Raw genomic sequence first — 24343 nt, forward strand, 5'->3', positions numbered from 1 at the left:
TTCATTGTCCATCTCTCTGAAGAGGCAATCCCCAGCCTTCCTCACAGACATCCTCCCCAGCCGCCCGTTCTGTCCCTGCCCCGCCGTTGGCTCAACAGCCTTTTCAGAGCCCAGGTACAGAACCGCAACAACCCCGCGGCCCGTTTGCGAGGCCGGGTGGCCTGCGGGAGCGGACACGCTTGCCAGGCGCCGCGGATTCGCCAGGCCGGGGCGGGCGGAGGGGCTTTTGTTCCCCCCCTCCCGCCGCCCGGAGGTGAGGGGTCCGCGGCGCTTCACCGAGACCGCCACGGCGACCGTTGGGCGCGCGAGCGGCGCCTCGCCTCGCCCTTTACCTCAGGCGGGAGCCGGCAACACCGGAGCCGCGCTCCGCCCCCGCGCCGCCGCCGCTCGGCGGGTAGATGGCGCCAGACCTCGGCTCCTGCCGCACGGACGCCCCGCCGCCGCGCACACACGCACCGGGAGCCGCTGACGGCGCCTGGTCGGGGCTCGCCGGCTCTCCGACCCAGCCGCGGCAGCCGCACAAAGGAGAAGAGGAGAAGAGGAGGTGGCGGTGGCGGTGCGCACGGTGCTCGGAGCCCCGGCCGGCAGCGCTGCCCGGAGGTAGGGGCTTCCTCACCGCCCTGGCAGCCAAACTTCGTGGAGCCAGCGCTGGCTGCTCCCGCGGGAGGCTTTATTGGGGTTTTGTAACGCTGTATTTTCCCCTGGCTGGTGTCTCTGCCCGGCCCCAGGTGACCTGTTTTATTTTTATTATTATTATTATTATTACCGTTGTGGTTGTTCCCCGCCCCTCCAGGCTGGGCGGGTGGGGTGGGTCTCAGCGGACCTGGCAGCTCTGCAGCCAGAAGTTGGCGAGGGGCGTGAGGGGAGACAAGCCCGAACTTGGGTCCCCTCAAACTTCCCCGCCCGAGAGAGCCGCGGCCGCGCCGCCCTCCGCGCCCGCCGCCGCCTCGCCGCTCCGCTCCTCTCCGCTCCTCTCCTTGCAGATGTCGGGGGTGCTGGTAATCGCTGCCTGGTGCTTCCTGCAAGTGGAGAGCCGGCATCCTGAAATCATCACGAGTAATAGCAACCATGGCAATTTCCTGGACAACGACAAATGGCTGAGCACCGTTTCGCAGTATGATAAAGACAAGTACTGGAACAAATTCCGGGATGTAAGTACTTCTTCGTTTACCGCATACTTCTTGGTTGTTCTCCCCTTTCAATGGGTGGCTGCTGGCTTTTAGAAGATGTGGGTAGAAGAGAGATGCAGTTTGGGCAACCGGTTGCGGCTTGCATGCTATTCAGAGCTGTTTGGAAGCTGGACAGACAGTCCTGGCACTCTCGATTGCCCCATCGATCGGGAAGCTTGGGCTTGGTGTCAGTCTCGCTGAAAGCATACGGTCTTCAATTTTCCTTTGGGGAGGAACTTTGAGCGAAGTTTCTGTGCCTGCTGCTTAAGAGGCTAGTTAACTGTAAAATGATGAAACGGTGTGTGTGTAAGAAGGGAATATTTACCAGTTCAAGCCACAAGGTGGTAAACAGCGAAGCTTTTTTTTGCCTGCAGATTTGGTGGAAAACATTTTATTGTCAGTTCTGCTCATGGATATCTTTGCTGGTATAGGGTTGGAGGAAGCAATGCTTTGACACTTTTTTTTTTTTTCCCAGTCTGGAAAATAGGGGTAACTTCAAGATGTGTTATGACATGTATCTGTACAAAACAAATCACTTTCTTAAGCTTCAAATTAATCCTTGAATTCCCCTAGTTTGAATACAATTGCATGTATTAATGACTGGAGAAAGGGAAATGCAACAGTTATCGTAAATGTCATATTGACGGAGCTCCTTTTGCTTCTCTTGTCTGTACGCTGAAAAAGCTTTCTTGGAGTACACACACAAACCCCTGCTTCAGTCTGGCCAAGGCTGGATGAGGAAGACAGTACTGTTAATGTTGATCATGAGCACATTGAGGTTAAGCGTTCTTTATTGCACGGGATTTGTGTGCTGTGGCTGCAGTGTGACTCTAGGAAAGGGAAGAGTAGAGCTGGCTAGCAGTTCTGCTAGTACTATTCTGTAAGAATGTTTTTGTTTGTTTAGGAAGCTCTGGTATTTTATGATACATTAACAAGTCAAACTTTGATGCTATGTGTTTGTCTGTGGTCTTAACACTATATCTTACTTTGCAAAGAGGAAGTCAAAGTATTACAGTTAAATGTGACCTGTCTCTGCCTAGCATATTCTCTCCACATTTTTCTGTAGTTGTGGTCATCTCTGTGTCTGAGAAATCATGCTGCTCTGAATCTCAATATAACAAAGTATGGCCTTAACAATGGTGTCAACAGATATGTGAGAATGCATATTTGTGTGCAGTCACTGTGATGACATCCACCTACTGGGACTGTTGAAGTTCTCATATAATAAATAGGTGTCTGGAAAAGCCTATGCTTGTACAGTAACTACTACTCTATTAAGGGGATTCTACAGTTAATATGGATTCATAGATTTTTACCAGACTCCAAGGGAATCTTTGTTAATATCTGGTTTAGTCTCCTGGGGAATGCAGGTTAAGGATTTCACTTGTTAATTTCTACATCCAACTTGATGTGAGAATTCGGCAGCATTTGAAAATGGTAAATTGAATGAAGGACTGACAAATTAATCCGAAAACACTTGTAACTAGGGACAGATTTATAACAAGGGACATCTTTTAACAGTCTCCTTCCAAATTGAGACCTTGTATTAATCACACTTCTTGAGCTTGAAGTTTGGTGTTTTTTTTTTTTTTTTTTTTTTTAATTTGGGGGTGTGGTGGTGGTTGTTGTTGTTGGGTTTTTGGGGTTTTTTTTGAAGCCTAGAGTCCTTGCAACTTTTCTTCTCCTCCCCTTTCCCTAGTCTCACAAGTGCAATTGTCAGAGAAATTATTCCTTTTCCTGTGGAAGGCGTTTGTGAAGATTACGTCTTTTGTGTTTTAAGGTTTCACAACTGAAAATGCTTTTTTAGACTTTCTGAAAATGTTAAGAAAAACCGTAAAGCCTCAAAACTCTTTTCTATAGGAAGAATCATTTTATGGAAAAAAACCCCTCTTAACCAGTCCTCTGGCAAGCAAAAGCAAATCGCATAAAGTTCACGCAAAGTTCAGGTATCTTTCTACCCAGCTGTCTTAATGGTTCTATTTAATTACTTAAAAACTAGCATGTTACAAATGCGTATGATTATCCATGAAACCTTTTACGGGGCAAATTAACAGAGACTACTAATCATCTCCTACTAAGCTTTTTCCAGAAAGAAAATATGAAAAGCTTGCGTATGTAATTAAGCTCTTAATAACTTGTCTTTAACCAAAGTGATGTAGTGCATCATGATCTTCTGTGAGAGGTTCTGAGTCCACAGATGAAGACATGCATAGGTAGAGTTGGTGCCAGCATAGTAGGTATAGTAGAGACAGCACGATTCTTGCATGCAGAGATGTCATTAGAAGAAATCTGGTCCTTGCTTCATGGCTGTGTTGTTGGGGATAGATTGTTAAAACATTTGTTAAAATGGTGAGATGCAGCATAATGGTATTAACTGCTATGTATGGGGTGCACTAGCATTTCATTCGTAATTGTTGAATTGTAGGGAAACTATCTTCCCATCTTCCCTTCATTCCCAAACTGTAACTTTATATACATCATTACTAGATGAGGTTCTCGATGTGGGCTTTGCACAGGAGGCTGGAGTATAGAAGTGGTGTTTCAGTTAAAACCTTCTTGGGTCTGACACTACAGCTACTACAGAGCAGGCGGCCTAGTTCATACCCTGTAAATCAGCAGAAGCAAGGTTGCAGTAATTACAATTACCTTTAGTATCTTTCTGAATTTTATGTCATTTTATATAAATAAAATTGCACAAATATTTACATAACTGTGTCCTTATGTACAGTAGGAGAAACTGCACGTATGGAGCTAAGATTTGATTGTTTTGGGTGTGGCCACTTTAAACTCTGTACGTGCATGCAGCACAAACATCTGTGCATGCATATGTGCGTGTAAATCTGCCATAATATTGCAGTACTGGGTGGTTTTTTTACAGGTGACATATAATTGAATATAAAATTTTGAATTGGGCTTCTCTCAACTTTTTCAGTTATTCTTTTCAGAATCAATTGGTTGGTCAGCCTTATTGAGCTATGGTCCAATATGGCCTGATTTGAGAAGACAGCTATTGATCTTTTTTTTTTTTTTAGTATGACCCATATTTCTTTTGGGCAAAGACAGCATGGTACTTGCACTTAATGGCCCAGCAGTCATTACTCTTCTGTGACAAGAGAGCACAGAAGTACACCTTATCTGAAGTCTGCATTACATCCACATAATCAGGCTAAATTTCTAAGTCTGACTGAATGTAATAGTGTGAAATGATGACCTGTCAACATTTTCAAAAAGCCTCAAGGAATCTGTTTAAAACAATACTTTACAATACAATCTTTTCATGTGATTTGAACACAATTTGTAGCATATTCAAATGCTCCATTTTTAAAAACAAGCAGAATCTGTAAATGAATAGTAAGACCAATATGACTGATCTGTTGTGAAGCACATGCTGTTGAAAATCTTGTATATTGTCCAGCTGTCTAGTATCAATAATGGTGTAACATCTGATGTATTAATCAGCTTTCAGTACAATCTGAACTTGATATTCCTGTCTTCCACCTCTTTTTCCTTGTCTGCCATGGGCTTTCTGTGTGACCAATGACAAAATCTTAGCTCTGTCTTAAGTCCCATTTTATAGCTGGGGATAATAGTATTTCTCTTCCTCACAACTGTGTGTTGAAGCTGTAAAAAAGAAAGGACAGAGCTCAGGATCTGTGGTAATATGGAATTTATTATTCACCTAATCCATAATTGAATGTGCGTTGATACATACTTAAGTAACTGACTAGGTCGAGTTTAGTAAGTATCTAAAAACTAAACCAATACAATTATTACTAGAAAAAGAAAAAAGTAAGCAAGGTGGAGTCTGTAGGAAGGACCTGCAGCTATTTCCTTTGTACAGATTTGAGGCTTGGAAAAGCAGACATCAGGGATACGAGAGTCAAATTAGATCTTGCGATATTATGAACACAAATGTTAAGGCCTTGATCTTTCGATCAAATCTGTTGAGAGAGATCCTTTGGTTTAAGAGGAGCTTCAGCGCAAATTTGACACCTGAATGTGAAGTGAATTCTTATGAGTCTTAGAAAGCATTTATTATGTGAATAGCCATACACATTATTGTAATAGGTCACACTGCAGCATCTCATTGTGTTCGTAGAAGCTTGGCACTGAAGGCATAGAATAAGTGTCCTCATAGTGTTAGGCCTGTCTTTAATCAAAATTATATGAACAGACTAATTCTATTATTTCTACTTGGAGTTATGTCTATTACACTATTAATGCTTATATATAAAAAGGTAATCAGTTCAACTAGCTATGGATTAAATTGCAAAAAGGAATAAAAAAGTTAAATGAACTTAGAGGATCTAGTATAAACCATACAAGGAATTTCTATGAAGTTCAAAGCTAAGAATCTTGGCATGAACTCTGGTTTCAGTGCATGTTTATGCATGGCAGGCTGCCAGACCACGTTCTGAGCATTAACTAAGCTGTTTCTCTAAATTTTATTGCTTACAGAGTTCCAGTTCAGGCAATCGTGTTAAAACCCCCATGCATTATACGCCTGGAGATGCTTTGAGACTGTGCATGCCTAAGAAGTGAGGCATGAAATGTCATCATCTCTGTGTATACATTTCTCAGACTTATTGTGAATAAATAGTTACATGTAACTATCAGCAGCGTGAATAGTTATATAAAAGTAGATTAGATTAGATATTAGATTTCCCAGGTTGGTCATAGACTACTGTCCCCTGATACGATCTGCTGAAGAGACACTTTTGTCAGTTATTCATGTACATCACCTTTCTGAGCCTATGAGTTCCTCCTCACACCTGATCAGAAGTGCAGTGTTAGGTGACGAAGCCAATACAGGGCTAGGAACTGGGGGACCTGTATTGTTCCAGCTTTGCCACTGATGGATTGTTGGACTTCGGGCTGGCTCTTCACACTTCTGCACTGCTTTTCCCCTTGTTGCTCTTACCTTTCTCTGATTTGTTTAGCCCAAAACTAGCAGTGTGGTTGTGAAACTTGATAGCAGAGAATTGGAAAACATGACCACTACTGAGAAGGGTTGGAATACCAAGCAGGCAGAATTGGAAGACCTTGAGAACTCAAGTAATAGAAATGAAATGAAATTTAAAAGTACAAAGTAGAAGGTCATGGAATGGAGAGCTAACGCGAATTTATTCTGGGTCCTGGCAGCTCAGCTTGAAATAGATGAGAGGGAAAACCTGTGTACTTTTATTGATTTGCAGAGTTATTCTAAGTAACGAAAGTAATGCTAATCTGAGGGGAGCAAATATATTGTAGGTATACATAAAATGAAAGATTTCTGGTTCTGTTGAAGAAATAAAATTGTACAATGTATAAGGAAGAATACTTAATTAGGAATATTGTGAGCACTTCTGATCACTGAAATTAGGAAAGACAAATTTTTATGGAGTTGGTGAGCCAAAGGGCTTCCAGCATCATAGGGGAAAAGAGCCTGTTTTAAAATAATATACTATATTAGTTTACTCAGACAAAGCTAAGTGTGTAAGAGTAGATTTGCTTCAGAAAGTTTATTGAGAGAGGGACAGCAAAAGCTGGCTTGCGGGAAATTGTGTTAAAGAAATAAGTAGATAATTGGTAACAAAAATAACCTCATTCCTCAATTTAGGAATAAGGTTATTATTCCACCCATGGTTATGTTTTAAAAAGTTATCTTAATGAGCACTTCAGTTTCAAGGTGTAGCTTATATGTTAACAAAAAAGATTATGATGTAGCAAACTGTAATAAAAGAACCTGGATTTTGGGATTCTAGAGGCCTTGGAGTTTTCTATCACATGCTTTTATTCATTAAGTTTAAAGCCCCTTGCAGATGATTGTCTTGCTTCCTATCCATAGAGCTTCTAGCATGGTGGAACCTGATCTGCAATACCCAAGTATCCCCTGATCCTGTGGGATTTTTGAGCTAACAGTCCATTTGTGTAGACTGGGTTCTTTCTGCTGTCTCTTCCCTGGCAGGTACATGCCTTCAATGTGATCTCACTACCAAGGACTCAACCAATTTCAAAATACTGGCTGATACGCTAGATGCTAAGGGAAAGCTACGTAGTTTGGGATTGCATTTTCTTTTTCTATGTTGTCTTTGGACCTACAGGCAGAATGCAGTATTTTTCTGCCAATGGTTTATTACCAGAACATCACATTTTCTTCTTTCTTCACCTCAAATGTAAGCACGGGTTTTTCTGGGATTCAGTGATCAGTACATATATTCCTGGAGAAACCATTCAGGCCCTGCTAATTATGTAGTAGTGAAGACAGTCAGGTTACAGGAAGGTTACAGTACACTTGAAGAATACCTACCAGCTAGGTAATGGATGTACCCAGTCAGTAAAGTGGCTGGGTTATATGATGGGACACAGGCACCTCAGGCTTGCTTCCCAGGAGATTATCATTCCAGGCTCACCTTGAGATTTAATTGAGGGTGAAGATTGTGTGTACGGATTCCAGTGGATCTGGACTGAAGTACAACAGAGTTGAAATGTGATTTATAAGTCTACCCAGACACTCTTAGCATAGGTTGTCTCTTAGGGCAATCCTTACTCAACAGAGGGACAAGGCTGGAATATAAATGTGATTGAAAAGTACAGCTGAGATGTACTTGCCAAAGCTGCACGAAGTTTAAAAGAATAGCAAAACATGAGACTGAATCTGTGCAAATATAATTCATAATCAGCTTCTTACAAACAGAAGAGATTTGCTTACTAAAAATGCCCTTCTCAAACTTTGCACTTTCCTTCTGCAGTGGACAAGGGGAAAAATAATGGCATTTATGTCAGGATAATTAACTTGGAAAGTATGGAGAGCCAGCTTTTTGTAATTAACTGACACTCATCCAGCTTCCCTAGGAATTACCTAAGACTCCAAAGCTAAATAGGTCAGTAGAAAATTAGAATGTTAGTTTCTGTATTATATGTTTCGAATTCTAACTTCAATAAGTTCCTTACTTACAGAAATGTTCTGTAGACTGCAGTCACAAATCATATCCCTGCTATGGAATTATGTAGATTTGAAGTTTTCACTAATATGTTTTACAGGTTTTTAGAGTAACCATTCTTCAATTCTACTGTCGTTTTGTGGGGGTGTGTGTGTCCCATTTTTATAGGATTTCTTTTCCATAGGGGCTTGCTTTATTACAAATTTAAACTGTAATTTTGTCAGATTCCTGGGAGGTGACTCTTCTGTTATGTTTCTGGATGTAGACTTTATGTTTTAAGAGTTGCAGCAGGAGCAATAGGAAATATAATGATGTGAAGAGCACGCTGCACCTTTGTAAGGACAAAAGAGGAATCTTTTGTTTCTTGATGAGGGTGAGGTTAAAAATTAATAAAAAAAGTGGAAGAGCCAGTTTTGATGTATTGCAGTGTTAGCACTGGGGGGGGCAGGCAGGGCAGGGAACAGCAAATCAAAACCTGGTATGCAGTTGTGGGATAGATTTTCTTTATATATTTGTCAAAACTCACTCTTGTGAAAGGAAGAAAAGAGGGGAAAAAACCCCACACAAATGAGCCATGCGTCATGTCAAACCATGTTAGTGTAATATAAAATGGGTGGATTGAAAATAGTCATAGGAGGCTGAGTTCTGATGTCTGTTAGTGTAACCACAGTTATCAGGCTCAAGTATCCATCAGTAAATAATACTAGCTTTATTTCAGGTAAATAGTCCAGGATTAGGGTTGAGAAAATCAAGCTCATTATTCTCAAGTGCCAAAAGTTAAAGCTTAGTTATGATACTATGTTTTGAACATCAGGGAGATTATTGCCTTTTTTTGTCTCGGGTATTTTAACTCTTTTGCTCTATATTTATGGTTTTAACCAGGAGGCTAGAAATATGTAATTTCAGTCAGCGCATCTTTAACAATATGTGCATTTTTTGTGGATAAAATATGAGACTGTCTGAATTTGGGGTGGGGCAGCTGAGCTGCTTTTACAAGAGGCAGGACTTCATGAGGGAAATGGAGGTCAAATATTGCATCTCGGGTATGAAAACTCTTTTCTTTTAGATAACAACTGTTTATTCAAGGGCTGTTTGATTATTTCTTTTCTTGTGTAACCAAAAGAGCTGTAGTGACATCTTGGTTATGTTGAAGCTAATGACCAAATTCTCAAAGACTTTAGTGATGCCTGAGTTTGATTCTCATATTCCTCATCTTCCTGTTCTCTTAGACAAAGAACAACTGTACATGAAAGACCAGTTAGATTAAAAAGTTCTTTTTGGCTTTTGGAGGACACTGTGTAATTGGACAAGGCTGAAAGATCAGGTGTCTGGCCAGCATAAGTAGAAGCTCCCTCAAAGTCCCTGGAAGAATCAAAGTACCTGAAAAAATCAAACATCTACAGTCTACAAAGTACACATTTTATAGACTCCAGCCAAAACAAGGAAGTGGCATTGACACAGACCAAAGTTAAGGTAATGCTGCTGCCTCCAGTGTGAATTTCTGTACTTCCAACACTTAACTGTGTTTCAGCTTTACACAGGGCCTTACTCCTGCTAAGTTACGAAGTCTTAACTCCATGTAAGTAGTCTGTCATCAGGTAGATAACTCCAGCAGTTATCATTGGTGGATTTACTGTTGCAGGTTGGCAGCTAAAATGGAATTACGTTTGGACTGAACATCTAATGTCTGATGAATTTCAAGGCTAAGATATAATTCAAAATTCAGTTTATAGATAAATTGCTAAGCTACTGAATAGAGGTTTTGGCAGGGAGTAGATAGGTCTTTATCTGTGATTTCTATAGCTTGGTTTGTAATCCAGGGTAACAGAAAATCATTCTCATTAAATAGGTACAAAGGGGCATCAATTAATTCTGTGATCTTAGCTATCCTCTTAATGAACTTAGTGTCATATATCCACTTCACTGATTGCTTTCTCCTGGGCCGATAGAAAAATACTTTATTAAAAATTACTGCTAGAGTAACTATTTTCAGACTGGTTTTCAAAAAAGGTTTCCATATATCATGGCTTACAGTTGAATTCTGGCTAACACTGGGATTGATAGAGGTAGTGATACTTGTCTGTCTATGCAGGTTATTTTGAAACTGTCCAATGAGGAAATTCAGCTGTGTATACAATTGCATTTGAAATTTCACAGCATATTCTGTGAATAGTTTTTATGTGCTTTTTAGCTTGGAGAGCTGTCTTTGCCCTTCCTTCCCTGAGTTCCATTGCCTATTCAGAAGTTTATTTCAGCATTGTCTTCTAGTGTTTGTATATTGTCCTCTCTGCTTTTCTCTTCAAGCTGTAGCTGTTCGACAACTTGAACCCGATTGAGGTAGAGAGGTAGAGGCAGCTGCAGTCACTGGATTTGGGTGGGGGGGACGCTTAAATTTTAGATAATGGAATGGGAGGGAGGCTGAAAATTATAATTGCAGGATTAAGAAGAAATGAGGCTGAGTTGCTTGTTCAAGGGAGTGAGTGGAAAACATTGGTTTTTAGAGTAGTGTTTCTGTATGTACTAGGGATATTGAAGTTCTTGGTAGAATTTGATTGCAAGTGGTAAATATTAACAAAAATCAATTTTAGAGAATTCAGAAATGCAATGACAGTGATTCCACCTCCCTCTATTTTCAGCTCTGTAGTTAAGATGACCAGTTTCACATTTTCTTCTTGTGCTGTCATTTCAAAAACACAAAATTAAAATATTTCCACTAAACTGTACTACATAGGTACTGAAGTAATTACCTTTCCATATTATTCCAATATGTTTCCTCTCCTTCCTATTTCAGGGGATGCGTATCAGGAATCCCTTTATCTGAAAAATTTGCAGTATGTACAAATGTGTAGCAATGATACCTTAAAGGAACCCTTCTGAGATATGGTCACTTTATCCAAGTCTGTTGTACTTTGAACACTGATTTCTGGGAGAACTCTGTTAGCCTTCCAGTATTTGTGTATGAGCCAATATCTAATATATTGTAAGCACTTGTACTCCTTGCTCTTATGGGAGTTTTGCTGAGCGTGTTGATACGTGGCCAGACACACAGTGGAACCCGTCCTGGTCGGAGCTTTCCAGTGCTGAACCTGCTCTCGGGGTCCCGGACTGTGCAGAGCGGGTGAAGATTCCTTCATCTCATTTAAGAATACCTCAGCTTTTTGTGGCATTCTTTGCTACGTCTCAAAGCACTTTTCCGATGTGGTTAGGCATACGGAGATGTATATCTAGATTAGATGTGGAAGCAGAGGATAAAGCTAGTTCAGAGTTATCCATCAAGCTAACGCCAGATCTAACAACAAAATTTATGTCGCGTAAGTCCCAGGACAGTGCTCTTCTACTGAGCTATGTACTGGGTTGGAATACAGAAAGACAAAGCTTAACAGGTCTGTATTCTTCCTTTGGATAAATGTGCCAGTACCTGACAGCAGTGTTTATTAGGTCAAATTCATTTCTTGTTTGATAACATAAGCTTCACTCAAAGTATATAAGGGATAAATTTTGTCCATTTTTTTCTAAGTGGAGCCAGGGTAACCAATCTTTTTTATGATAGCTAGACGTTATTTATTTATTTATTTATTTAATACTAGATAGGTACACCTCTCGTTTGATACCATATTGAAGGGGGACTAGGTATTTCCTGTTAAAGCAGAGATATTATGCAAAACAGATTTCCTGTCTTGTTTTATTTTAATGTTAAACTACATCTGGTGAAACTGATGACTTAGAAATTTTAAATCTACTGATCTTTTAAAAATTTGTTTCATATGGCTAAAAAAGAAATTGTTTCACATAAAAGAACACCGGAGTGCTGCCTTCAGTAAGGATATCTATAGGTACAGGATAATTAGTGATTTAAATACAGAATTGTCTGCCGTATTCCTTAAACACAACCATGAATCTCCAGATTATGGTTCAGTCAGGACAACAGCATCCAAAAAAATAATGTCACATTTAATTAGAATAAATATAAACTGGAAAAATACTGCACAACTGTCAGTTACGCGTATAACTGCAGTTTTGCAGGATGAAGGAAACTGGTAAACCAGATATATTTGCTCATAAGGAGGTATATAGTAATTCAGATCAGTGGCCACAGATTTATTAGTCTCCTCATGCTTATATAACAAAGTTAAGTTGGATGTAACAAGACACTTAATGGTTTATTTTCAGTGAGATACGAGGCAAGATGGACTGAAGTGATGATCCTTATGTGACACAAATGTCTGTTTTTGTATCTAGTCTCCTTTTCTTTCTATAAAGCCTTTGGCTCCTCTCACGGAGAGGTGCTGTGTGTATTATGTGTGTGTCTTATCTTAATAAATGTTAAAATGCTTGGCAGAGCAAAGATTTTGTGGCTTGTAATGAACTTCTTAAAACCTGAGATGAAAGGTAATTGCCCCCCTCCCCGAGATAGTGCTGTTAGAAATTGTGAGTAAGCACTTCCTATCCAGGTGCAATGCCTTGTAAAAGAGAAAAGAAGACTGAACATATGTACAAGAAACTTTAATGGGTATAAATGGACAATTTTTGAGCATTCATAAAAATATAATATAAACAATTTTAGAACCATTTTAAAATATATTGAAGCTTCCACTTCTAAAGCAACATCTGCCATCACAAATAGTTCCATCTCTGTATGTAAAGGAAAAAAAAATCCAAACAACTTCTTATGGGCCATATTCTGCTATCAGTATTTTTTTTAAGTAACCACAGAACCCTAGCATTAGTTTCTGTTGAGATACTCCATCCATGGTTTAATGGCAGAATATTGCCCTATGTAATCAGGAATGAGCAATATTCTATTACAGCAGGGCAATGTACAAACAGAGGTAGATGTGGTGTGTGCTCGGCATGGCTGTAGTTTTCATTAGCAACGAAAGAAGCTGCAAAGAGGAAGCAATTTTGAAACCTACCTCCATCGTTGCAGAACTGTTACTGATGTATTGGGGATGGTGCAGTTGAAGTGTTCCATCCAGAATGATGCAAGATTGTCTATAAAATTTGAACTCAATAAGGAGATATGCAGATATAGAATAAGATACTAAGCTGAAGCCTTAGGGCATGGCTGATTTTAAAGCTGAAGCTTCCTGAAATTAGGAGTTACTGAAACTGCAATGATGGAATAGATGTGTTTTTCTCAGTCATTCCTTAAAAAGAGAAACGACAGGTGCAAGCAAATGGGGGGGAAAAAAACCACCCCAAACCAAAAAAACAAATAACAAAACCCCCCAAAACATACAATCTGCGTCATAGGCAAATAAATGCTGGATACTTTAGCAGATCCAGACAGAGGAGTCATGGCTGAGAGGGAGACATGCTCCATTAGGTGAGAAATCGTGGTTGGAACAATCTTCTAAGGCCAGAGATCTCTCCTCATGGAAAACACATGGCAGAAAGAGGAAATTAAGAACATGACGTGTGTCTGTGTGTATTTAGGTAATGAATTTGTAAACACAGACAGAATGGGAAGGAGGTAGATAAGGAAAAATGTGTTCTGCTTCATTAGAGAGGATTCCAAAAAGGTAGGTTGATCATGGTGTTAGGGTTGGAGGGAGAGGAGAGCAGGAAGGGCTTCAGAGACTATACAACTGCAAGTTAGTTAGCTGCTGATCAGTATCTTGCATGACCCTGACCTGGGCAGCAAGTGTTCTTGTGAGCAAAGCTCCTGGTAACCCCCATTTAAGAAATGTGTGTGATTCTGGGCACAGTTGTAAAGATTGTCTTGCTGAGTATACACAATACATTTTGGACTCCAAGCAATCACCACTGGTTTATTGCCGGATGAGAAGCTATCAGCATCTGCCCTTATGTGGTCTTCCTACTGTGTGACTTGTGTATTGTGTGGCGGGTGGTATTGGTTTTAATTTGAGATAAACAACCAAGATGCATTGCAGAAAGAATACATGTGCTTTAATCACTTTTTTTCCTTGCAATGTAGTTGTGGATATCTGTAGCATTCATAATTAGCTGAGGAACAGATGGCAAAAGCTTGGTTTAAAACAGAGCATCCACTGAGCTCTGAGTGATCATGTGCTGCTGCAAGCTTATTTGGGAAGCAGTTTGCTCTGTTCCTTTCGATAGTGCTCTAATACAGGGTGCAGGAGTAAAGTAGGAAAAGAATTTGTAACAGTTGGTGTAATTCAGTGTGTAGGACATAAATAAAGCATGGAAAACATCTAAACTTTCAAAACAACTCCTGAGTGCTACTGTCTCATGCTGCACAAGGATGAATTTCAACCTTTATTGTCCTGCATAGCTGAAACCTGTTATGTATGTGTTCATATATAAGGTAAATATAACAAAATGTCCGTAAGATTTCTCCTTTCCTGCATCCTTACGTCTGCGCAGAAGGGAACAATTCTGTTCTCTGCTCAAATTTTGATAAGTATTGTAATGTAGCTTATTTAAAAACAAAAACAAACCAAACAAAGCACCCCGTATATATTTTGCTTGTGTGCTTCCAACATTAGCATTGTGCTGCAGTTTTTCAAAGCTAGAAAACATGAGAGGATTTTGTCAGCATTTCATCATGACACTTGTTTCACATAGAAAGCCAGAGGGCAAAACAAAGTGCTTTCTTTTGGTCCATGTAATCTTTTTAGAAAGCACTGGTAGCCCTGCAGGCACAATCACTGAGATTCGTATGAGGTAATGTTCAGAATGATGAGATCTCAGATGTACAGGCTGATTGATTAGTTACGTGATTCTATTCTCCAAATTCAAAACTTAAAAATATTTGATTTTAAGGAGAGGCAGGAGCAAGGAGAACAGAAGATTGCTAAAGAGAAAAATACTCTAAATGTGTCTTTCACCAATAAAGTAAAAATATGGTATTCTCTATCCCGAACGAGCTGGATGGATTATTGCAACCATCCAATCTAGTCAAGATCACATTTTCTTTTTTCTTTTTTCTTTTTTTTAGAAGATAAATGAACCCATGTTGAGATGTTTATCTCTATGAGATGACCTGTATTTACCTTCAAGTCACAGTGAATTGGGCATTCTCTTAGTCTGTGAAACTATTTTATATCACTCTTTCTCCCTGCAGACTCTGGATACAGACATAAAATACTTCTGTGAAAATAGTGGTGCCATTCCCTCTGTGTATGGAATATTTTGGACAGTATCTGTAATATCCAATGAAGTGATCTTCAATAGCTCCTATTTTTCTCCATATGCTGAACTATAAATTTAAATATGTTGTGAACAGTTTTCTTTTTCTATCATAAACTCCCTGTATCTCTTCACAGTAAGTAATTCACAGAATAAACAGATAGTTTCTTGTTTGCCTAGACACCTTTCTAATCTCCAATTTTCATGTAAAACTGACTCAGAATTTTTCCAATATGAAAATTAAAGTTTACAACTGCGCCGGTTTCTTCACTGACAAGATTGAATGAATTGTTTGTGCTTATTCAATTCAATTGACAGGTTGTTTAATTCTGGAATGTATTTAGATCGTAAACTTCTTGGGGAAACACTTCCATGTGTTTGATCATGCAGAAGCCAGCTCACTGGGGACTGTCATCTTTTCAAGGGCTTCTGACCAATACAAATTTTATAATACAAATAATCTTTATCACCACAATTGATGTGGTCAGTTTTAGAACTAAAATTAAAACATCCATGTCAGTATGGGGTCTTTTTTTGTTGACAATCTCTGTGCCTTGTCACAATGCTCTTATTAAGAGTGTTTTGCTCAGACTAGAAGCAAACTTCAGCTACGTTTATTGAAACAACAGCACTTGCACAGAGTTTGACTTCTCTTGGGCCCTGTGTACTTGCCCTTTTCTCTTGTAGAGCTCGTAAAACCAGTTCAGATTCAGGATAGCCTTTTCTGTTAGCTGAAATATTTTCAATTTAGTATTGAATGAAGTATTTTCAATTCAGGGATTATCAAAACAATCAGACTATCATGTTCTTGGTTCATGCTTGGTTCTTCTTGCTGAAGAATCTTCTTCAGCATTCTAGTCATCTTAGTACTCAGCTACAAGAGCTACGAAAGCAATATAATTTCAGTTGCCCCATAACAGAACTAAGCCTGAGCTGTTTCAAACTTTAGTCAGAAACATTTTCTTGACCAAGAATTTTCAGAAATTGTTTAGCTTATTACAACCACTTGAGCCAACAGGTTCATGAGTCCTAGGACCTTTGCCCAGCTCCCTCATCTTTGAAGCAAAGTCAGTGAATTTTTAAGATGCCTTTTTCTCATAGCGATTCCTGAACACCACATCAGTGGCTCTTAGTTGCATGTTCACGGCTTCAGAAGAAGATGTTTCTTAGTTGCTGAAAGTAGGGAATAGCAAGACAAAATGACTTACCAGTCATTTTGTGACTTACTTATCACCCAGGATGTGAAGTTACTGCAGCTGTGCTACTTGCAGCTTCAACTGCCTTGAAAAGCTGAAGAATTCCATAGCATTCCCTATCATGATGGGGCTTATCACTACCTGCTGAGTTGCAGAGTTGTTCCTTTCAGGTTAGACTATAACTTGCACTAATGTGACTGTGCAAAAAACTGATGAAGAAATGAAGACCACCTAACCCATTCTCCCAGTACTACTGGCAGAGTAGTACTTAGGACTGTTTATTGACTGGCTGTAGATACTTTGAGAAAGCAAGGGGGACATACCACAAGAAGGTACAGAGAGTTGGAGATCTGACTCGTTCTTTTTAAAAGGATCATTTTTACTCTACTCAGCAGCAGAACATGAAAAATATGCCTGGTATGGTGCTATAGAAAACCACATGAAACCCAACGACAGGGAGTAAACAGTTTATTGTTAACAATTTGGGGGAATGACAGGAGGGAAAATAAAAAGGAATTTCGTAAAGCAAATTTTCATTTGCTGCCTAGGGAGTGTTTCTTTCTGGAGGAAGGAAGAATGCAAGTTGTTGCTCACTTTTGTTCCCAAACACTGTTTATAGAGTGAATTCCTGATGTGGAGAAATGGCTACCTTCCTGAGCTTTCTAGCAAGGAAAATGCAGTGTTAACTCAAACCATGTAGCTTTTACACCCTGCTGTGATCATACAACTCTTTCTCCTCCCATCTCCTTCACATATGTCGGCAGCAGTGGTAGGCCTTTGCCTGCTTACTGTTTTTGAGCACTACAGATCCTTTTTACTGAGCCCGTACACAGAGAGCACATAGGTAGGAGATGGAGAGTGACTTCCTTTATATTCCTGCATAGAAACACAGCAACTACCTAGCCTTTCATCCATGTCTTCCAGTTCATCACTCTTTGTAAATCTAACACTGATTTCAGTTCCGTGCTTAGTTAAGGATGCTTCTATTATCTTTTGCTTTCACATGCACACAGTGTGCAAATAGGAAAAGCTAGAGCACTACAGGAATACCTCCTCCTTCATTTCAGCCCCGTCATTTGTGTTACATAAATGGTTTTATTTTCAGCTTTCACTTTCTGAAAAGCAAAGCAAAATATATGGATTTTTAATCTCCAAAGTCTTGTTTGTACCCTACTGAATATAAGAAAAAGAAGGCTGTTTTCTAGAGATAGGCCTTAGATCATGCCTCAAAAATTCATAGTAAATTCCCAACAGTGAAGCAGTGGGAGCTATCGCTGTAATTTGGATAATAAAAACAATAAGAAAATGCCAGACTAAAAGTCATGGCCAGCCTCACTTAACAAATGAAATGGCAAGCTACCAGCCAGTGTTAAAAAGAATATCCAACTGATGCTGCTTTTATCCCTGTACAATTGGCAAGTCTCCTAGATTGGCGCCTGAGAGAGCGTTGATGCTTGGCCTGGGTATGACTGCACATAAGTGGGCTAGGCCACTAAATCATTTGGCACTTCTGCCAGTTTTATCCCAGGAGAGCCCTGGCGTTTCTGCTTGTCTCTGTTGAGTAGGATGGCTGCTCTGGGAGAGGAATCCTAATGTGCTTGAGACCTGAGTGGAAAGGATCCACTGGCATTTCTGAGTATTTGAGACGTTCTGACAGTATGAAGCACTAGTGTCTCTGTTACTGAGATTCCGAGGGTAAGAAACCCTGAGGTTAAAACAAACAGACAAACAACCCAGATTAAAACTGGCTCTGGCAGATTGTTTGCATGAAAGGTATTCACACTTAGAGGTGATTAATTCAAACCATTGTCTAAGATGCAGAGTTTGAAGCCTAAATATAAGCCTGCTTGGGTAAGTTTTACTGTTTATTCTCATTGAAGAATCTGTAGTATTTTTCATAAAAAAACGTTTCAGCAATCTGCATGCACGTTTTATAAGATGTCATCTGTAGAATGAATTTACCTTGTTCTCTAAGAGCTTCTTTGTCATCAAAGATATATTCAGGAGCAAAACGAGTTGCTTTTGTTACTGTTGTCCTTGCTATCAACTGAAGTAGACATATTCTATGATTCTGTTTTAGTTTCCTCTCAGAAATAACTGGTATTCCGTCTGTTCCTTTGCTGTACTTTGCAGTGAGCTAGGCTGTGAGGGAATCCCTTATAACATGTTGAGCTCTCCTATGGAAATAATAGACTGTGATAACAGAGGCCAACTTTTATGATTTCTGGAGACAGGAATTTTAATGTGATACTAAAGCTGAAAAGAGTCTTTGAGAATGGAAAATGGATGTTTCCTACCTCCATTTTGAAGTGTGGGCTAGAGAAAGTAAAAAAATTAACTGCCCTTTATTTTTGCTTCTGGTGACCAGTTCTCTGACTTTTGCCCATTTGGTGACCATTTTATACTCAAGCTAAGTGTCTCTGAAAAACAGATGGAATATCTTCCTGCTCCATGCAAGGTTAAGTTCGTATTTCTGGAAGCGCTCTTACTAGTATAGATTATCCCTGAGGAAGTGGTCTCTCCCTTTGGAAACTCTGTACTGACATTTAAAATCCTGTATTTGAAATATTCATCAATAATATAGGGATAGGCGATGTGCTTCCTGAAAGAGATTTAGCTCATAAAACATTTTGGTTCATGCCCTAGATAAGGAGATTTTAGTAGAATTAAAGCGTCTTGGATTACAGCATCTAACTCTGGATCCATTTTGAATGACAAGAGAATAGACAAAGTCTCTCTGAAAGCTCTTGATGTGAGAAAGTGTCTCCTTGAATTGTCCACCTGTCCAGCTAGTCTCTTGACCAATTTGAACAGCCGTTAAAGCTGTAACGGCTACTGCGGAGAAAGAACAGAGAGTCTGCTGAGTCTAGCTTCTCCAATAATTAATAAGCCACTAGATAATGCTGTTTCAGAACTATCAAAACGGTGGGTCTCTGCAGCCCTTTTCAAACAGGACCTTGATTCTTGGCCTTTGCTTAAGACTTGACTAAGCACCTCCAGTGTCACACAGTGTTTTCAAAGTATGTTTTTTCTGTTCTTTAAGGCTTCCTGCTTTGTCTCCAGATTCCCTGGAAGCCATTTACTCTTATCTATCTATGAAGTTGACTTTAAATAAGACCTTAGCTCTCAGTGAAATAAAGTATTTTAAAGGTTTTCTCATCAAAATGTTGTTAGCGAGGCATACTTAAAAATAAACTGCTTCTCTCCTTCCCTCCTTTCTAGAGTGAGCTGGGAGGACAACACCAGTTGAATCATCAGTCTGAGTCATGCAAACAGCTGTCATTGTTAGATGTAAAGATGAACTAAAAAGCTGTCATTTGCTTGGGATTATTTTTATACTTGACTCACTTGTCCAGTAAAGGGGAGAGGCTTTTTTTTTTTTTCTTTTTGCCTCCTTTCACATGGAAAAGGACAATGAAGCCATGTGTTGTGGTAATGGCTATAAACTCAGCTACTGGAAAAGCTTTACAGAAATCTTCCACCTCAGAGCATATCTGTCATCCTGAAAATTTTCTTTTTGCACTTGTGCACAAGCTCTGTGAGGCCCTGCACAGACATCCATGTGGTCCTTCCCTCAAAATGCCTGGGCCTGTGCAAATACCTTCTCCCCATGTGCTGCCTGAAGTCGTTCACTCTTGTGTCTGGACTGTAAATATGGACCACACTCTCACCCTGACATCTAACACTTGACCGTCAGATTAATGTTTTTTTTTCCTCTGCCCTTCTCCATCTCTTTTCTTATTCTCTGTTGATTTATAGTTCTGTATCTCTTGTAGTTGATGCTCCAGCACCTTCTTTACTTTGCACTTCTCACTCTTTCTTTACTCTCTCTTCACTCTGTCATCTCCATTATGCCTCCTCTTTCTTTCCTGCATTTTTCTAGTGTTGATCTTTCTCGACTCCTTTTTTATAATTATCCTTCATATCTTCTTCCATTAGCCGAGTCCTGTGAGTTTGCTACCAAATATTGCTAGCCAGTAAGTCACAGCAGCACGGAACTATTTTATCCAAACTGATGATGATGTGGGCAGTCTGTTCTTGATCTTAAACCTGGCTCACTGAAAACTGGTGTATATTCCTGCACTATGCAGGGGGTAGCAGTACTTGAAGAGTAAGCCAGTGCTGCAAGATGACATGACCTTGGCAAAAGACAGAAGTGCAGAGACTACTTTAGAGTCCTAATTTCTCTAGTACTCTGTCCAACTTACAACTGTGAGCATTTGTTTCAGCTCCCTAATCAGAGCTTCACAAAAAAAGAAAAAAGAAAAAAAAAAAAAAGGAGTTTTGAAAAACTGTCTAGCTTGTAACATAAAAGAAAATCCCTACTTCCAGTTCAAGAGAGTGGAAAGGAGATGAAGATGTAGCTATTCTTTATTGCTATGTCTACCATAAAGCTTAACATCACTGGCTTAGATGGCTATTATCATTATATCTCTGAAACAAGTCATGTTTTTAATACTTTCCTGACTTGAGGAATCTAATAATATGAATCTCCTAACATGAACTGGAAGGCTTATCTATCCAGTTCTTGAACACTAAAAGTTATTTCTGGGAGCCACATTAAAGCAAAGTGCCATACTCTCTTCTAAGTGTAGTAATTTTGAAATTTATTATAGTTGATCTCAAAATATTAAATGCGGGGAATAGTGATATTTCTGCTTCTATAACCCTACAGGAGCATTTATTTGTACTCTAGAAGATGGAATTTATGCCACGTAAGGAGCTTTGAGGTTAAGCCCAAGCACAACACTGTCTGTCCACAGTGGCTTCTAGGCTGCACTATCATCTCCTTTTCCTCATTTATCCCTAATCAACAGGGCAAGGTTCTTTTTGGAGATGTCTCACTCACTAAAGTTTGTTGGTATGTTTTGAAATGGGTTCATATTCTTTTCTTTCTAATCACCTGGAGACAACCCAGCAAGTAAAAAACGCAATGACTGGATGTGACGCTGACTACTCCTGACGGTTCCTAGTGATCCTATGAGTGACGTCAGGTGCTTCCTGCTCCCTGGGAAGTGAGCTGTGTGATCTGGCAGAGCTGTCGGTTCAGCGTGGCCTAGTGTGGCATCACCTTTGCTGTCCCACTCAGGTGTCACTTCTGGTTAGTTGTCTGAACTGCTGCTTTCATTCCTTCCCTCTATTCCTCCTCTTCCTGTACGTGCAGTCACTGACCCTGAATTCATTTCTGTGGTTGCTTTTTGGTGTTTTTTTGTTTGTTTGGGGTTTTTTTTGTTGTTGTTGGTTGATTGTTTCTTTTCCCTTCTCTGTGCTGCAATTATTAGCTCCTTGCATTGTATCCTTTTTATGGGTGAAATCTCCTGGTATGTTAGGATTGGGTATATCTGTGAATATGTGGTGCTAAATAAATGTTTTAGTATAACATTTGTCCATTAAAGACTTGGATTCCTGAGTAAGTGGTACATAGATACCAGATTAGTAAGAGTTTGGATTCCTAAAAAAGTGGTATATAGCTACCAGATCAGTACAATCTTTCCACCAAGTTTAAAACCTAGCTAAAGACATTAATTTTTCTGCTAGACAGGAGATCATTAACAAGTGTAATTTTGTCTGCCCCAAAAATAAATTGAACAGAGCCTCTTGGAACACTGTACAAAGGATAGACACTAACATAAAGCAGCTATACTCATTTAATGCAGGAAATAAAGGTTTTGTATAAAGCGAGTTGCATTATGTAAAAGGCCCATTTGAAACCCAAGGTTAACGCTTCATACCGAGTATTCAGCATTTTATAGGTGCTACAAAAATTAATTTAATTTGTAAATGTCATACTCTATTTCAGGAAAAGGGTAGCCATACCATTATTATGTAAAATACCATGGAATTAAAATGCATTCTTTTGATTAAGTCAATATTATGTTAACTAATTTCTGTAGCCAGAAGTACTAAGCGGACAGCATGGGTATGTAATGTTTTCAATACCATGCCTGAAGCTTCAAACAAATTGCTGTTTATAATGAAGTTGTGAAGTGCTCACCCTGATAAAGCTTTATCATGTTCAGATTGAAGATACTGTTTCAGCATATTTCGGAAATTCATAATAATCCCCCCAGGTTCTCTTATCTTCTTCATGGAAAACCATAGTTTCTACTTATCTGGTCACTTACCTGTCAAAACAGTTTCCCTGAGAGCTTGAGGAAATTAAGTGTGAGGCATATCACTGCCTCTTTAAGTCCCACTCCATTTTTCTGGAAGAAAACCTTCTGAAGTTGTTGGTATCCTTCCACTTTTGCTGTACACACATCCTGTAACCAGAGATAAAAGTCTCTGATATTTCCATTCTCCCCAAGGGAGTTCTGATTGTCCAATAATTTTAACGTGCGCTTATTTTTACATTTGTGTTTAGACCCAATGCAACCAGGAGACTTTTTGTAGATCCCAGTAAACTGTTCAAGCAATTGGGCGCCTCACACTTTGACATAAAAGAAATAGATAACCTTTCTCTTTCTTTTCTACTAGTCTTATCAGCCAACCAAGTGCAAGTTATCTTTCTATTCAGTTGCCTTCTGATAGTCTTTCTTACGACTCTCGTCTTGTGTATGATACAATAAGGTATAGCAATCTGTAATATCAACTGAAGTTTTATAACCAGCTTACTTGCAGCAGTCTCTTCAAATCCATCTATACCTATCCATATTTGCTTCTGCACAGTGCTGTTTCTGATGTGAGTAAATAGGAAAATAGGAAATAGGAAAATAGGAAAACTAAAAAAAAAAAAAAAAAAAAAGAGCCAGCTTTTGGGAAGGAGGTGAGGAGAATGCCTTCCTTTCAAAGGAGTTTAAAATAAATTAAAACAAAGAAAATGTGTTATTCATAAATTCATCCTTTATTTTGGTAACTGTAACAAATATGTTAACAATTAATTTTGTTAAATATGTAGACAGAATGCTTAGAGTTTCCCAATCGGCAAATGTTTGCGTTCAGCTTTGGAAGAGTAATGAACAAGAGCTCAGTGGGCTAGCTTGGATGCTCCAAATTAAGGTCTTCCATAGCCGTTGCAGGATTTATGTTCAGTGATGCATTTGATTAGCTAGTGGTTGAAGTTTGAGCCCCAATACGTAGTTGCATGGTTGCAAGTTTCAAAATCTGTTTGCTTTCACTGGAAAGCTATTTATTTTACAAAAGTAATTTAGTCATTCAGTCCTGATAAGAAGTCTTTGGTTATAAACAATCAGAAATTTTGTGTTTATTGTGGTGACCATATGATGATGCCATAAACTCATAAATACATTACCAAAAGAATAGATGTGTTTGAATCCTACAAACAGTATTTGGGAAAATCTTCTAGTGACTGACTTATTCCTAAGATGTCATAAAATTGTGAAACGCTTTACCTGCCTTTGAAATGCAGCTGTCTGCAGGGTAAAATGTAGCAGCTGGTCTTGCACACAAGAGTTAACCCAACCTGACCCTGCAAGGCTTGGTATCTGACAAAATCACAGTGTGAGGCTGTAAGGCTGCAGGCAGACCTGAAAATAAGCAGTATAAACTACTGACAATTCCAAATAAATGACTGAGTGTTGTAGGAGATAAGGAATGTGCCATTTTGTATTTTACTTTGTGGGATCACAAAATGTACAAAAGGTATTTTATTTTGTGAGATCAGGTGTATTTTGAAGCTGAACTTTTTTTGAAGTTGAGCTTGCCTTCTGTTTTAGTGGGGTTGATACTTCTCTGTGAACCCACTTCAATGGTTTTGATTATAGGTCCATTTCAGAATGACAAGCTGATGGTAATTTCTTTCCCCATTTCAGTGTTGTTAAATTCTAAGTGCCGGCAGGGCTGAAATATTAGTCACTGGGAGAGATTTGCCATTATTTTCAAGAAGTCTGGTGACATTTTGGTGCTGTGAAGCTTTCACTTTAAACAAAACTAAACCTACCTTTAAGGTTGTCTTAGCTCTTGTTTCGTGGTTGAACGCTTC

The 24343-nt window shown here is 39.4% G+C and overlaps 1 protein-coding gene across 2 annotated transcripts in view; it reads left to right on the forward strand.

Moving 5' to 3' along the window:
* The first annotated feature begins 434 nt into the window (after positions 1-434).
* The window catches only part of SPOCK1 (SPARC (osteonectin), cwcv and kazal like domains proteoglycan 1), a 341091-nt gene continuing 317182 nt past the window's right edge, over positions 435-24343 (forward strand). The window contains exons 1-2 of one of the 2 annotated variants that reach the window (XM_075509673.1): positions 435-600; positions 984-1151. In XM_075509673.1, the coding sequence (XP_075365788.1) occupies positions 984-1151 (168 nt within the window). In that variant the 5' untranslated portion in view covers positions 435-600. The other variant, XM_075509674.1, reaches the window with a different exon arrangement.

This window comes from Mycteria americana, chromosome 8, assembly GCF_035582795.1.
Source record: "Mycteria americana isolate JAX WOST 10 ecotype Jacksonville Zoo and Gardens chromosome 8, USCA_MyAme_1.0, whole genome shotgun sequence".
In the NCBI taxonomy this organism is placed as follows: domain Eukaryota; kingdom Metazoa; phylum Chordata; class Aves; order Ciconiiformes; family Ciconiidae; genus Mycteria; species Mycteria americana.